This window comes from Amphiura filiformis, chromosome 2 (genome assembly GCF_039555335.1).
Source record: "Amphiura filiformis chromosome 2, Afil_fr2py, whole genome shotgun sequence".
Taxonomy (NCBI): domain Eukaryota; kingdom Metazoa; phylum Echinodermata; class Ophiuroidea; order Amphilepidida; family Amphiuridae; genus Amphiura; species Amphiura filiformis.
In genome coordinates, this window is record NC_092629.1 from 88,721,525 (window position 1) to 88,738,773 (window position 17,249).

Below are 17,249 nucleotides of genomic sequence, written 5' to 3' on the forward strand. Positions count from 1 at the left end.
TAGAAGAATTAAAAATTGTGTCCTCTGTACAAAATTGGAAGTTACCAAATTAAAAAACGTGCCTTTTTTTCTTCAAATTGTTCATGGGAAATATCTAACTTTGTGAGAACTATAGGCTCATGAACATCACAGTACGAGTTATATTAATAAAAAATTTCAGTGACTGTGAGTTGTTTATTTTTATCTAGTACATCATATTTTTACACAGGGTAGCCCGGTTGATCAGCTTACACGGGGCCCTGCATCATAATAACAATTGCACAATTAGAGAAATTTAAAATTATTCAAGTTCAACCAAATTAAATGTGTCTTCCATTACTCTGGCCTTAAAGACCCATTCAGTGATCCCAGCGCAAGTGTAAAAAAAAATAAAATTGTTTATAAATTGCTTAAAAGTGAAGGGTAAGTCATTCAAATTGTCATTTGGTATTATTGAAATGACAAATTTGGCAAAAAAGCGAAGAAAACAGCAGTACTGACGAAGTTGAAGCCCCATTCAAATACATGTATAGGTAGTTTAGATACTGTCAGTATCTAAATTACAGATTCGTGTAAAATGTCTTATTTTGTCTTAAATAAACGGCTTTCGACTGAACATGTTAGCACATCTATGGCAATAACAAAGGTACCAAAATCTGAATTTTGATGATTTTTACGATCGTCCGGATGAGCAAATCACTGAATGGGCCTTTAATATCGCAAATTAATAATCAAACCAACATGACAATTTGACCAAAAGAAACAAATTGAACATCTGTATATAAAAATACACTGTCTAGTGTGTAGAAATTAAACACCATTCTAGACACCATCTTGTCCTCGATTTGTAAACATGTTTAAATGATAAAAATGTTTAGGAATTTGATGTCTTGTGTTTAATATTTGACATGTTTGATGTTTCGAAGTTTGACATCGAGGACAAAAAAGTGTTCAATCTCTAGACACATTTGTGCAATGTATGGAAGAACTAATATCATCAGATTATATATGTACACCAGTGGCGTAGCGTCATAGGGCAAATTTAGAAAATCCCATAGGAAAATTGCCAAAAAACGGCTTGTGCCCCCCCCCCATCATGGTCGGTGCCCCCTCAATCGGATGACCCATGCTACGCCACTGATGTACACATTCTTAAAACGTTGTAAATTTGAAGCGTTCCTCATGATATTTTTAATCCATACCTTAAGGGCTGGGGTATGAACGTTTGGACAGTATTTATTGTGGGACATTAGAGCACATCAGACATATCGAATTGCATTCTGAATACGAAGAATGTCATTCTGATATCAAATAATTTTGATTTTTGAAATTCGCAATTTAATACACATTTTATGGCAAATCATTAAAATTGATATTTTTGATATTTAACAGTACTTGAGGTAAACTTTATAAATCTGATGATTTATACTTAAAGTGTATGTAGGTGGGATGAAAAGCCGACGATCAATTGAAAATTTTGACCTTTCGTATTGAAGAAATTGATTTTTTTCCCAAAACACCAAAAAAAATAGGTCTTTTTGGGTATATTATCTATATTATCAATATGAAAGGTCAAAATTTTCAATTGAACGTCGGCTTTTCCTGCTTGTTGCATACACTTTAAGAATATGTCATTAGGTTTATATAATTTACTTCGAGGACTGTTATATATTAAAATTTGACAAATATCAAATTTTATAATTTGTCATAAAATTTGTATTATATTGTGATTTTCAAAAATGAAAATTATTTGATATCAGAAAGACATGCTTCGTATTCAGAATGCAATTCGATAGGTCTGAGGTGCTCTCATGTCCCACAAAAAATACTGTTGAAACGCAATAAACGCTCATTTTAGATCCTTTAAAATTAATTTAAAAAATAATCTGTATCATTACTATAGTGGCAGTGCTAGCAGACCAGCTGTAGCTTGTTTTGTATTAGCCTCATCATGATTACATCAGAAACTAATTTTGAACTTGGATGAAAGATATGATGGCGCCAGGCCATTTAAAGATTTTTACAAACATAGTACTTTTAGCCCGGGGGGGGGGCACTTCAACTTTGGAGGTGACGCGTATGTAGGGCTGTATAAGACCCCCTTTTTCAGCATCGCTGTCACCCAAAGACCCCATATTTTTTTACGAACACATGCTCTGTCCCGGCTCTGTCACCCGAAGACCCCCTATTTTTCCATTTGATCTGTCACCCAAAGACCCTTACAAGTTCAATTTGAACAGCAACTTTCATTTATCACTGATTTTGTTACTTATTTTGAAAAAACAAAGAAATTTGAAGCCATTTAGAACTAAAAATTCGATTTTCAAGGTTTCTGTGGCACTTTTTCGGTTCTCAGTCTCACCCAAAGATTCCATTTCAAAAAAAGATCATGTTCTCACCCAATGACCCCATATTTTTTACATTTTGCTCTCACCGAATGCCAAAAATCATGCTCTCACCCAATGACCCCATATTTTTTACATTTTGCTTTCACCGAATGCCCCTTAGTGCGAAAGTGCCAGCCCTACATCCATTTCAAATTGAAGTGCCCCCCCCAGGACTTTTAGTAGTGCTTTAAAATAAATGCAACGATCATAAAGTGAATTCCTTTCTATAACCATGATAAGTTGATAACACAATACTGCATGGAATTTTACAACAGATGAGGTTTGGGAATTCATTCTCAAAATAAGTCTTGCACATTCGTTTTTGTAAGACGTTGAGTTTGTGCACACCATTTTTATATCGACCAAATCATAACCCCTGCAATATTCCAGGAATCAATGACTTTTACAAGATATTAAGAAGTTGTTACTATCAAGAAATGTGATGAGACGTATTAAAAAGAGATATTTTACGAAACAATTTCCGAATAGCACAAGTTACTTGGTTCTACCACAGAACTTCATCATTTACAATGCCTAAACAGTTTGCATTGTTAATTCTTTCTTGGTTACAATCACCATTACTGAAAAAGAATCTTCATCAACTTTACATAATCTTGCATTACTGGCTAATAACATCATTTAGTCTACTCTTACTTGTGTTAACATGGTGGATAATGTGGATTACGCAGCCATTCAGTTATCGCCTCAAGATCCTTAGTAAGCTTTTTGGACATATGAAGAGCTTAGTTTCAAAACCCCTTACATCCACTTGCCCATTTTTGAGAAACATCAAAAAAAACAAAAAAATCACTGATATATGGGGGTTGGCAACAAAAGCAGTTTTTGGCGGGATGCTTGGGTAGGATGAGCATCCCGCCAAAAACTGCTTTTGTTGCAAAACACCTAGTAATATCAGTGATTATTTTGATGACTTTTTGATGTGTTCTCAAAATTGGGCAAGTGGATGTAAGGGGTTTTGAAAATAAGCTCTTCATAATAGTATTATTTGAGATAATTTTGTTGACATACAGTGTAGTGTCATCAGCATACTTACACATAAATAGCTTTCCGTATTTTTTTTGCAAGGACATGAACATTCTGAAATTTATTAGAACTAAGAATATCTTATAAATAAAGATTACGTCTATTAATAAGAAGTATTAAAATTTAAAAAGGGTTTTATTAAAAAAATTTTAAAGTCTCAAATGCAGGCCCTGCTCAAAATAATGTTGAGATTTTTTACAGTGCGCCACCAACTTTTTATGTGACCAATTTGTTTCGGAAAATACTATACACATCGTGACACACAACGGCGCTCTTCAAAATATTGGAAATACCGTAAATTGAATTAAGCTTCTTTTAATCTCGAGTCATAAACATCTACTTATTTTGTTATTAATGCACGGCTTTCGGGTTATATTTAAACAATCATTAACCTGATGTGAAATTACCTAAATGTTGACATACAAAATTTTCCATGCCACAGTAATAGTGGCACACGTATATGTATCACCGTCACAGGCGTGCAAACAAGAACAACAAAGAAACCCCCAAACCACCAAGATAGACTTTCCTGTCTCTGGATATCCTCGCAAAATAAATCGACGTTGTCAATATTGACGTAGAATACCGTTACTGATATACACCCACCACCGTGACATTCAAACTTAAAGGGGTTTAGTCATATACCATAATAATTATTATACTTTATTTTGAGAACATACACAAGGACAGTTTTAAATATTATGAAGCTTATTGCAGTGGGTTTTCTGACCAAGTTTTGTTTTCATTTCATGTAGTTGAGAGTAGTTGTATTTACACTGTTTTTGCAGTGTAATATTTGACCATATCGTTTTATTCAGTGTAATATTTGACCATCGTTTTATTTAAAATCTTTGATTTGATTTTTGCAGGGTACAAATGTACAATTCTTACAACTTTCTCACATCCATTATCCGATTGAAGTGACACCTTCCTGGCGCCTTCTGGATACCTATCAGTATCCATTGATATTTTTCTATTTCCATTTGGTAGTTCTCTCACACGAAGTCTCATCATACCTTCCTGACTTCCTTTTCTGACAGCAATGGCCTGTAATGCCGCAAGTTCTTCTCTCGTCTTCCACTCCTAACGACCATGGAAAATTTGCTTATGGTATAACGGGGCATGTTACTCGGAAGAGTAATGTGAAATGTCCCTGATACCTTGAAATAGTGGTTTCTGCTCTTTTAGTAGGCATGTCACAGTGGCTGCACAATACTTCTGCCACACTGTGCATGCAAGCATAACAGTAAATTGAAAAGCGCGCGCATGAAAGTTGTTCAATTTTAGCAAACATCCATCCCGAAAAATTAATTTCCTCATATGTGCTATTTATCACAATTGTTTGAATTTTTAATATATGGTGTGTGAAACCTTTTTGTGACTACCATCGGTTTTAAAAAAAATAAATATTGCTTCGTTTAAGAGCTATTACCTGTTTTTATGGATTGTTGAAGATCCCTCATAAATCAATAAATATAGGCCTTTTGAAAAATCAAGATCTACCACCATTTAGCTGAAATACTAATCTTTCTAAGCATGTAAATTATTTCCGTCGACAACGAATGGCACACTTGAGGAAAACGATTTGAAACAAAACATTTTTTAAGTAAGTTTAAAGGGAGTAATATTCCAAACCACAATAGCTCTAAGCCATTGTGTGTGTCCAAGGCCACACCATTTTTGTATACGCGGTATAATAGAGGGGCTGTTCCTTTTATCGCTTCTCTTCCCATGTTAATCCAGATAACAAAATGTTAATTTAAAGTCTCATTGCAAATGAATTTTTATTTTTACTTTTCGGATTTGGCTTTGAGCAATGGTGACACATACCATATTTACAGAAAAAATGAAAATATTATTCCAGACACCGTCAAAATGTCAAAGTTTGTATTTTTTGTATTATATTAAAGTAATTAACTGCAGATTCTTTACTCAACATCATAACAGGTTCATACTTGACAAATTCATGATGAATGAAAAGACTTTCATTAAATATCGAAAAAAAAACAAAATTACTCATGCCTAATTTACATAATAATATCATGAATACATAATTAGCTGTAATATAAGCTAATTTGCATAATTGATTACTTTTTGTGTATTTTTTTGTTATCAATTGAAAGAGCTTTTTATACATATGTTTGTGAAAAAAACCGCACCCTGGTATCATGTACGGTTTTCTTTTGGCATCAATTTTGCATATTAATTAGCTGAACTTAGTCATTTTTTTCAACTTTATTTGTCTGCAGATTGGCCGGAATTGCTAAAATAGTATATTTGGTTAATTTATTATAATTATTCAATGATAGATTTTTTAATTTTGTTTTCTTTGACGAAGTTAAAAAAGATAGGCAATTAACCTGTGATACTTAAATTAACGTTGCTTTTTCAAGCAAGTGTCCAAATAAACCTTCAAAATCTCGAAATGTGCCAATTTTGTCATTATAGCAATTTGTGGCAGATTTGCATTCCATTTATGAGCATCTTAAAATTGACACTACGTCACAATGCATTGACCGATTTCAATTCGGTTTTTGATTTTGATGCTTTAATAAAGGTCATTCATGTAGAAACATTAAATAACATGTTTCTGCTGCCCTTATTTTTGAGGTGATATACCTACTTTTAGGAGTAGCTTTCTCTCTTTTATGAGTTATTTTCACTCTTTTGTAGTGTTTTCATTCTTCTCACTCTTTTGGAGATTGCGTTTATCAAAATGGAAAAATATGGCCCCTGCCATCCGATTCATCGTACTAAAGTTCCATCGTTTTATTCAACATCTCGATCTGATTTAATGTACAACATTATTCTTACAACTTTCTAACACCCAGAATCCGATTGAAGTGACACCTTCCTGGCGCCTTCTGGATACCCATCAGTATCCATTGATATTTTTCTATTTCCATTTGGTAGTTCTCTCACACGAAGTCTCATCATCCCTTCTTGACTTCCTTTTCTGACAGCAATGGCCTGTAATGCCGCAAGTTCTTCTCGTTTCTTCCACTCCACAAGAAAATACACGATCATAGCGAGTGTTAGCCAGCCGAGTTGGATGTAAATAAGATGGGAAATGCAGAATGAATGGACAGAGCTTAAGGCTGTGGAGAAGGAGAGGGCGATAGAATGGATGAACATGAAGGTTGCCATGGTGGCTTCTTTGTCTTCCGGGAAGAATACGGCGAGAGAAACTGCCAAGGAAAAAAAATCAAACAAATAACAAAAAAGTTAAAATCACAATTAATTTGGTATATAATGTACTAAAAATATTAATTACATGGTAAAATAATGCTTAGACTTCAAACACTTTCTAAACACTTAGATAATAAATTGCACGAAGATTCTAAACTTGGACGGCCAAAAATGGAAGTTAAGATCATGCTCTTCTGGTCCTCAGACACGCCTTCATATGCCTTTTAAAAGTCCAAATCGTCCCGATGACCACCCGCTACTGACATTACGGTAAACGCTAAAATGGGTCATATTTAGGACAAATGTGATGTGTCCTAAAATTGGGCCAAACATTCCACCACCCCCTTTTGCCCCTCCCCCACGTTTCTTTGCTCAACAATGATCATCAGGAGATTGAGAATTGTTCAATTTGTGTTTAGCTGATAATTAACTGCATGAGAGCTATTTTTAATTTTGGTGTAAGCCTGCAGCACAAATTTTATGAAGGTATGCCCTATTCGTAAAGAAGCGGAGCAATAAATTCATGTAAGTAATAAAACGTTTTTATTATCTGTATTGTTCCTGTGATCGTATTCTGAATAGTAATTAAACTGGATTTACATGTTATCTGTTTTCTGTTTCGTATTAGTAGATGCAGAGAAAGCCAAATGGTTAAAATTGTTTTTGATAACATCTTCATTCTGTACGTTATATGAGTTATAGTGGGTTTTTTTTTTTCAAGTTTTCAAATCTTGTTTTAGGTGTTCCAAATATTTTATGGAGCAGCAGTAGCGTAGATTTGTTTTTGACGGGGTCAACTCCAAAGTCCATAGAGCATTCTCGCAATGATTCTATCAATATTTGAGTTTTGACGTACAAATAAAGATGAATAAATAGTGCAAATAATAATAGTATCAAGTGATTTCAAAGTTTATACAATTATGTCAACACAGCCCTTGTACACGATGACCGTGACTCTTTACTTGTTCTTTGTTTTATGAATACAAAATTGGGTAACGATACGCTGACACACTTAAGCTGAATATATACCGTCGCTGAGCGACGAGCGGTTGCTATTTGGCCAATGAGGTAGCGCGCTCTTCCCTAAGCTCTACCTCATTTGCTAAAAACCAATCGCTATCGCTCAGCGATGGAGTATAAATTCAGCTTAATAGTTTAGTTATATCTGGGGTGAAAATAGTTTCCTCAGAGAAGTACCAGACCAAGTGGTGTGCGTGTACCGACCAGTGGGAGAGATGCCCCGCTCGAAATATAATACCGGGACAAAATTGATCAAAAGTTGTAATGTACATCTAACTTTGTCGCGGTTTCTCATTTTGGCCCATTTTAGCATTAAAATTGCACGCCGCAATGTTTTCCATTTCGACTAACGCAACGCAGCGCGGGCGCATCTCAAATCACTTTAGGACTGACTATGTAATCTACTATGTATGCTATCTACTGCTGATGAGGGTGTGGATAACATACGTGGCATGCTATCTACTGCTGATGAGGGTTTGGATGACATACTTGGTATGCTATCTACTGCTGATATGGGCGTGGATGACATACGTGGTATGCTATCTACTGCTGATGAGGTTTGGATGGCATACACGGTATGGTATCTACTGCTGATGTGGGTTTGGATGACATACACGGTATGTTATCTACTGCTGATATGGGCGTGGATGACATACGTGGCATGCTATCTACTGCTGATGCGGGTTTGGATGACATACGTGGTATGCTATCTACTGCTGATGAGGGTGTGGATAACATACGTGGCATGCTATCTACTGCTGATGAGGGTTTGGATGACATACTTGGTATGCTATCTACTGCTGATATGGGCGTGGATGACATACGTGGTATGCTATATACTGTTGATGAGGTTTGGATGACATACACGGTATGGTATCTACTGCTGATGTGGGTTTGGATGACATACACGGTATGTTAATATCTACTGCTGATATGGGCGTGGATGACATACGTGGCATGCTATCTACTGCTGATGTGGGTTTGGATGACATACACGGTATGTTATCTACTGCTGATATGGGCGTGGATGACATACGTGGCATGCTATCTACTGCTGATGAGGTTTGGATGACGTACACGGTATGGTATATCTACTGCTGATGTGGGTTTGGATGACAAACGCGGTATGCCATCTACTGCTGGTGAGGTTTGGATGACATACGTGGTATGATATCCACTCCAAATATGGGTTCGGATGTCATACGTGTTTGTTATCTACTGCTGATATTGATGTGGATGACACATACGTGGTGTGTCTCCTATATACTGCTGATGAGGGCTTTCATGACTTCCATGGCATGTCATCTACTGCTGATATTGGTGTGAATGACATATGTGGTATACTTTCTACTGCATACGTGGTATGCCATCTACTGCTGATATTGGTGTTGATGATATGCGTGGGTATACTATCTACTGCTGATATGAGTACTGCTGATGTTGGTGTGGATGCGTGGTATGCTATCTACTGCTGATGCGGGTTTGGATGACATACGTGGTATGCTATCTACTGCTGATAAGGGTCTGGATGACATACGTGCTATGCCATCTACTGCTGATATGGGCTTTGATGACATACGTGGTGTGCTATCTACTGCTGATATTGGTGTGGATGACAAACGTGTTATACTATCTACTACTGATATGAGTTGGGATGACATACGTGGTATGTTAATGTTATACTGCTGATGTTGGTGTGGATGACATACGTGATGTGCTTTACTGCTGATGAGGGTTTGATTGACATAACGACTGCTCAGTGCATGAAGGGAGTAAGTGCAATAGCTGCCCTGTGAGCATTTGGCAATGTACATATATTATATATTGTACTTATCTACACATGGCAGCTACATATGGCAGCTATTGCACTTACCCACTTCTGGCACTGAGCAGTCGAATTGGTTGGTATTCTATCATCTACTGCTGATGTGGGTTTGGATGACATACTTGGTATGCTATCTACTGCTGGTGCGGGTTTGGATGACATACGTGGTATGCTATCTACTGCTAATATGGGCGTGGATGACATACTTGGTATGCTATCTACTGCTGGTGCGGGTTTGGATGACATACGTGGTATGCTATCTACTGCTGATGATGTGGGTTTGGATGACATACGTGGTATGCTATCTACTGCTGATGATGTGGGTTTGGATGACATACGTGGTATGCTATCTACTGATGATGTGGGTTTGGAAGACATACGTGGTATGCTATCTACTGCTGATGTGGGTTTGGATGACATACTTGGTATGCTATCTACTGCTGGTGCGGGTTTGGATGACATACGTGGTATGCTATCTACTGCTGATGATGTGGGTTTGGATGACATACGTGGTATGCTATCTACTGCTGATGATGTGGGTTTGGAAGACATACGTGGTATGATATCTACTGCTGATGTGGGTTTGGATGACATACTTGGTATGCTATCTATATACTGCTGGTACGGGTTTGGATGACATACGTGGTATGCTATCTACTGCTGATGATGTGGGTTTGGATGACATACGTGGTATGCTATCTACTGCTGATGATGTGGGTTTGGATGACATACGTGGTATGCTATCTACTGATGATGTGGGTTTGGATGACATACGTGGTATGCTATCTACTGCTGATGATGTGGGTTTGGATGACATACGTGGTATGCTATCTACTGATGATGTGGGTTTGGATAACATACGTGGTATGCTATCTACTGCTGATGATGTGGGTTTGGATGACATACGTGGTATGCTATCTACTGCTGATGTGGGTTTGGATGACATACGTGGTATGCTATCTACTGCTGATGTTGGTTTGGATGATATAGGGCCTACGTGGTACACTGTAAAAATTTGACAGTAATTTTTACGGTAGAATACCTGGCAACTAAGTTGCCAGCATTCTACCGTAAAAACGACGAGTTTACAAGTATTTCACCGTATAATTAGTATAACGGTATATTACCGTAAAAGTACGGTATAATACCTATAATCCTGTATAATATACGGTAGAATACACGTATGTTTTACGGTAAAGTACTTGGCAACTGGGATGCAACACTTTACACTCACAAAAAATAAACAAATACAATATAACGGTACTAACATGCCTATTCTCAGTCATGTCAGTGAAATAGTAATTCAATGTTACGGTAAAGTACCGTGAAATAACGGTAATATATTATACAAATATTTACTGCTCATGAGGGATCTGGTGGAATCTATTGTCCCCGAGGTGAACTGGAGACCGTGAGCCTACTATTTTCCCGAGACCGCCAGGTCGAGGAAAATAGTAGGCTCACGGTCTCCAGTTCACCTGAGGGGACCAATAGATTCCACCAGATCCCGAATTTAGAGCAGTAAATATTTGTTTTATATCCTTCATTAATATAATTCTTTGTTCATTGATTGGTTAAAATAAATGTAGGCTAGGCCTAGTCAAAGCTAGGCTGGTCTTGCTTTGTTTTGATTGAATGCGCGTAGGCCTACATGCATGCATGCACAAAGCACGCATACAGTTGAGTGGCTAAAGCTTACCGCGAAAGTTGTAAATCAATACCGCAGTGAAACGAGTAACCATGTTCTCTGTTATTTTACCATGAATATTAAGATACTGATACTGATGTAACTCAGATTTATGCCATGAAACCGCCGTATTTTAGCTGCACTTTTCGCAAGACAACATGACTTGCTACACATTAATACCCCGGAACCGGTACTGATAACCCGCGTATGTGGCGAGTTGCACCGATCACTAGGAACTGCGACGCGGCTATGCGGTCATACGCGCTCAGAGGGAGATAGTAAAACTATTTCCCGGGGAGATAGTACTTTGAATAGTACCCCGTTCCCTCATCGACCGGCTTTTTGATTGCTTTGCAAAATAGCAAAACTATTTTTGGTCACATGATACACGTTTAACCAATTAATGAACGAGAATATATTAATGAAGGATATAATACAGTGTATGCTATCTACTGCTGATGCGGGTTTGGATGACATACTTGGTATGCTATCTACTGCTGATGTGGGTTTGGATGACATACGTGGTATGCTATCTACTGCTGATGAGGGTTTGGATGACATACGTGGTATGCTATCTACTGCTGATGAGGTTTGGATGATATACGTTGTATGCTATCTACTGCTGATGTGGGTTTGGATGACATACTTGGTATGTTATCTACTGCTGATGTGGGTTTGGATGACATATCTACTGCTGATGTGGGTTTGAATGACATACGTGGTATGCTATCTACTGATGAGGTTTGGATGACATATACGTTGTATGCTATCTACTGCTGATGTGGGTTTGGAAGACATACGTGGTATGCTATCTACTGCTGATGTGGGTTTGGATGACATACTTGGTATGCTATCTACTGCTGATGTGGGTTTGGATGACATACTTGGTATGCTATCTACTGCTGATGTGGTTTGGATAACATACGTGGTATGCCATCTACTGCTGATGTGGGTTTGGATGACATACGTGGTATGCTATCTACTGCTGATGAGATTTGGATGACATAGGTGGTATGCTATCTACTGCTGATGAGGTTTGGATGACATATACGTTGCATGCTATCTACTGCTGACAGTCAAGATTAATAGATCAATTTTCACGGAAAATTTTCTGGACACTTGACTAAATGCGAATTGGAATAGTATTTTTGGCCGCAGTTTCGATAGAAATTCGTGCATTGCAAAATTATTGAAAATGATGTAATCTTAATTTCTTCACAATATCATCAAACCGTAATTTCAAAAATATACGTGGTATGCTATCTACTGCTGATGTGGGTTTGGATGACATACGCGGTATGCTATTTACTGCTGATGAGGTTTGGATGACATACGTAGTATGCTATCTACTGCTGATGCGGGTTTTGATGACATACGCTGCATGCTATACTGCTGATGTGGGTTTGGATGACATACGTGGCATGCTAACTGCTGATGTGGGTTTAGATGACATACGCTGTAATTTATGATATCTACTGCTGATGAGATTTGGATGACATACGTGGTATGCTATCTACTGCTGATGCGGGTTTGGATGACATAGGCTGCATGCTATCTATTGCTGATGTGGGTTTGGATGACATACGTGGCATGCTATCTACTGCTGATGTGGGTTTGGATGACATACGTGGTATGTTATCTACTGCTGATGAAGGTTTGGATGACATACGTGGTATGCTATCTACTGCTGATGAAGGTTTGGATGACATACGTGGTATGCTATCTACTGCTGATAAAGGTTTGGATGACATACGTGGTATGCTATCTACTGCTGATGCGGGTTTGGATGACATAGGCTGCATGCTATCTATATTTGCTGATGTGGGTTGGATGTGACATACGTGGCATGCTATCTACTGCTAGCATGCTGATGTGGGTTTGGATGACATACGTGGTATAGCCTGAATCCTTCCAGGCCCAGAATTGCGGCGTCTTTATATTACCCACAATCCTTCACGTTGCCTTATCAGCACAACCCGATGACCGTGCGTAGATGTTGATAGGACTGGAGGATTCAGTCTATACGTGGTATGGTATCTACTGCTGATGAAGGTTTGGATGACATACGTGGTATGCTATCTACTGCTTATAAAGGTTTGGATGACATACGTGGTATGCTATCTACTGCTGATAAGGGTTTGGGTGACGTGGTATGCTATCTACTGCTGATAAAGGTTTGGATGACAAACGTGGTATGCTATCTGACTAGCAGTCTAGTTGCCGGCCCGGCTGGCCGGTAACTTTTTTAAGGTCAAAGTAATAGTTTTTTTAAATGTTCAAACACAAGATTCATGAATGCACCTTCAATCTGTCATTATTTATTAAACACTTTATACGAAGGGTGATAAAATTAATTTAATTCGATCCAAAAAAACACGATCTGCCAAGAAACATTTCAATGGATGACATATGCTGTATGCTATCTACTGCTGATGTGGGCGTGGATGACACATCTGGTATGTTATCTGGTGGATTACATACTTGATATGCTATCTATACAGATATGGGGGTATGGATAACATGGATTATGGATGAAATACTGGGTATGTCTCGGTCTATTGTATTGGGTTAGTTCAGGGGCACAGAGTAAGTACTATAGTGATAGATAAACTTCTAAGCATGCACTCTTGTTCCGGCAGTTAACAGTCGCCAAGTATAAGAAGAAAAGTTTAAGATTTTTAAACAATTAATGTTCAAAGGCGTGATTTTGCGCTTAATCTGCAAAGTTTAACGTATGTTAAAAGACTGTTAAACTCGAGCGTATAAAGGTGGTTATTTTTTGTTACGTTAAAAGGCGTTAAACTGTGTAATGTTTAGTGGAATTGTACTTTACCTGTTTAACGATACATCTCGCGCCACGGAATTTTAACCAATTATTGTTTAAAATGACAAAAGCAAATGGCGGCCACGAGTGAATGCTTGTCGTGCTGCTTATGGTCTACTGAAACTTCGTTCAAATAGGTAGGTTTGAGTCAATCAGGTTGCACCAAACTCGAGATTCGTTTGATAAGTTATGCATAGACATCGTTGAGACATAAAGGATGGATATTGATGCGTTCATTTGCTAGATTTAACAACGTCATTGGGATTGACATTCTAGCGATACTGTACTGTACTGTTCTACGTGCACGGTACATGTATATCACCAATGTGTGTACCGCGATGTTCAGTTTTGGGCATACGCACAATAGCTTACAATGTAGACGAGATGCATTGAAGTATCGGTATGCTGGATACCGTATCGAGTGTGTGAATTTATTAGCGTTGATGTATTGTATTTTAGCATTGTATCGTAATGCATGCGAGAGAGAAAGGCTTACTAGATTTTAATTTTTTACTCGGATACATTACCCGGGTACATAGCGGGTTGAACTGATAAAAACAACAACTTTATGCATGAAATTGTATTTTTGAACGAATCTCACAGTTGACCAAGATCTGATGACTTCAAATCTATCATGAATTATGTTTCAGTATAAATTTTTTAAAAAAAGAAAGAAAGAAAGTCCCAATCATAATTAAATCCAATACAACCATTGATTAAGCAGTTGTATTTCTTAAACAATCCTTAGATAAATTAGAACATATAAATCATTATCTGTTTAGAGTTATTAAGCAAATATTGATTAAAAGACCTTAAACAACCTAGTTGGTTAAGCACTTAAACTTGAAGCTGGTTAAAGTGCTATATGCATTTATTGGTTAAAAGTTTTAACCAACTATTGATTTGAGCGTTAAACAACAAGAAAATTAAGGGCCCTTAACCAATATTTCGACGAGAGGACCACGTAACTAACACGAGTTTAAGATTGATTAAGGTTGTTTTAGACTTTTTTAATTGGCGAAATAAGAGTGCATGAGAACTGAGTATTCCATTTATACTTCTAATGCTGAAGTATAGACGAGAAGGACTGTAATGGAGTAGGGTTACATTATTGGAGGGTATTGGTATAATTATGTCAATTTGTATTTACCTCGGATCTGGAACAACCTCATAGAAATCCCAGCACCCAAAGCTAACGCCATCATATATATGTGCCAAGGTTGACCAGTCATTGGTTCCCATAGCAAGAAGACACACAGCAACCCTTCTTGAACAAGGAATGCGACGCTAAGGAGGACAACCCTGCCACGTCCCGTGCACTGGGCGAACATAGCTGTGAATATAGCACAGAGAACGCCACCAGCACCGAATGCAGCCATTGCGTAACCAACAGATCCGATACCCAGAAAGCAGCTGATGTACCCCTGTATGAGTAAATAATAAATAAATGAAATTCTTTACTGGTTTCCATACCTAAATAACATTGCCACGAAGAGAGCAGCGTGGCACACTGCCTTTGGTGCGAGCTATCCATGGTTCAAATACCCGCAAGACCACAATAAACATCTGCTCTCCCCGTGGCTCATCTGGTAAAGGTGAGGCAGATGAGTCATGATAAAAGACCTCGTTACAGTCGGTTCCGATCAGGTATAATAACCTTATTTATTGTTGGCTACACTTGACTGTCCTGTAAAAATGCCCCGACCAGCTATCTATGACGACCTCCTTCACTATAATCGGTCACTTGTGCCTGGCCGAAGTTTCGTCAGCATTATCTCCTAAATTTCAGCTGTTAATGCCTATTCTTGACATGAAATAATATCGTAAAAATTCGATAATAAGCTTAATGTGCTTAATTATTAAATAGTTGCTCGGAGAAGAATGGATTTTTACGGTAGTTTGTCAAATTTTTCCATTTTTTTCTTTTAATTTACAAATATCAGTGTTACAGATATCTGTAAATTGAAAGAAAAAAATGATAAAGTTTATTTAATAATATCGAAGTTTTACGGCACACTGACTTACTTTTGTAAATGAACCGTAAGCAAAGCCCATCTCAAATCCGTTGAAAGACATCAACGGTACCAACATCAAGAACTCTTGCGATCTTAAAACTTTTAGAGCAGAGGACATGTGCTTCTTAAGCGGCTTCCTGTCCGGCACATATTGACAAAATTCAGTTAGGTGATCAACAAGCGAAGCCGCCATAAGAGCTCCGACGAAGGCAATTGCCAGTAGAATCCCCAACAGCAGCTGACGATACTGCTGATTCGGCGGCTGTAGACCTTCAAATCTACCGCAGTTCTCAGCACCACATTGTGCTAAGGTGATGTTCGTTGGATTGTATGATTCTCCCATAGATAAGAAGATAGATGAAATAATATTCCCTGGAATCGTCGACAACATAACGAAGAAAAAGAATATTCCTGTGAAACGGTCCACAACGGAGTCGGTATCCAATGACTTAATGGTAGCAAAGTCTTGCGCTGTGACGGTGCGATGTCTTGCAGCAGCCGCGTGCATCGGACCAGCCCAAAGACCGACTAAAATCGATGCTGGCACAATGCTAGAGAATTTTGGATAGAAGTTGCTTCCTATGTATAAACAAACGAAGAAATCTGCGAAAACTACTGTCCATTTTGTTCCGAGTTTAGCGACTACGACGACAGCGAATAATCCCGAAAAGGCGAAAGTAAGATAGATAACGGCTAATGATGTCAACCCCAGACTTGATTCGACGTTTAGACTACTTTGTAAGTTTTCAATGGCTCTATATGACGATTGGATGAAACAAAAAGTGACGCTTAATACTATAAGATTTCTCCTGTGGTGATGGGTGTGCCGACATGTTGTGGCATCATGCATTGATTCCAACCTCTCCATGATGCGAAATTTGGTATTTGGTGGTGACTTCGTGAATATATAAATTCGGCACTAAAACAAAAATTTCTTAACGAATTCAGTACAAAATGCGAAGGAATACGGAATAAGCTATGTATTATGGCAGTTTGAGCACTATTCTGAATTAGATTTCAATGATCTAACCATAAACAAACCAGCTGGATGGTAGAAATTACGTTTGTGATTACAGATAATGTCATGTACCGAAAACTTAAAAAGATAATTTTGTCGGCAATGTAAATGTCGAATGATTTTCAAATCAAATTCGATCAAAACTTCACATCTTGATCTCGTATGGCACGAATCCGATGTCCAAACACACAAAATACCAACATATCTGCCTAGATTTGGCGTCGATATTCCATACACAGCAGGAAATAATATACAGTTGAT

General features: G+C 37.8%; 1 protein-coding gene across 1 annotated transcript; it reads right to left on the reverse strand.

Annotated features, from left to right (window-relative positions):
* Positions 1-6,230: 6,230 nt before the first annotated feature.
* LOC140144464 (protein unc-93 homolog A-like) lies at positions 6,231-16,163 on the reverse strand. The gene is made up of 3 exons (XM_072166277.1): positions 15,981-16,163; positions 15,106-15,379; positions 6,231-6,598 (listed from the first exon to the last, which is right to left on the reverse strand). Exons 1-3 carry the CDS (start codon positions 16,161-16,163, stop codon positions 6,231-6,233), a joined length of 825 nt encoding a protein of 274 aa, XP_072022378.1.
* Between the last annotated feature and the right edge of the window lie 1,086 nt (positions 16,164-17,249).

Bases quoted from the DNA above. Each gene is read 5' to 3' on its own strand.
- LOC140144464 (XM_072166277.1), bottom strand. From the start codon at position 16,163: ATGGCGGCTTCGCTTGTTGATCACCTAACTGAATTTTGTCAATATGTG. The intron at 15,380-15,980 runs GTAAGTCAGTGT...TTACTCATACAG, and splicing joins CTTACGGTTCATTTACAAAA to GGGTACATCAGCTGCTTTCT. The intron at 6,599-15,105 runs GTAAATACAAAT...TTTCCTTGGCAG, and splicing joins GAGGTTGTTCCAGATCCGAG to TTTCTCTCGCCGTATTCTTC.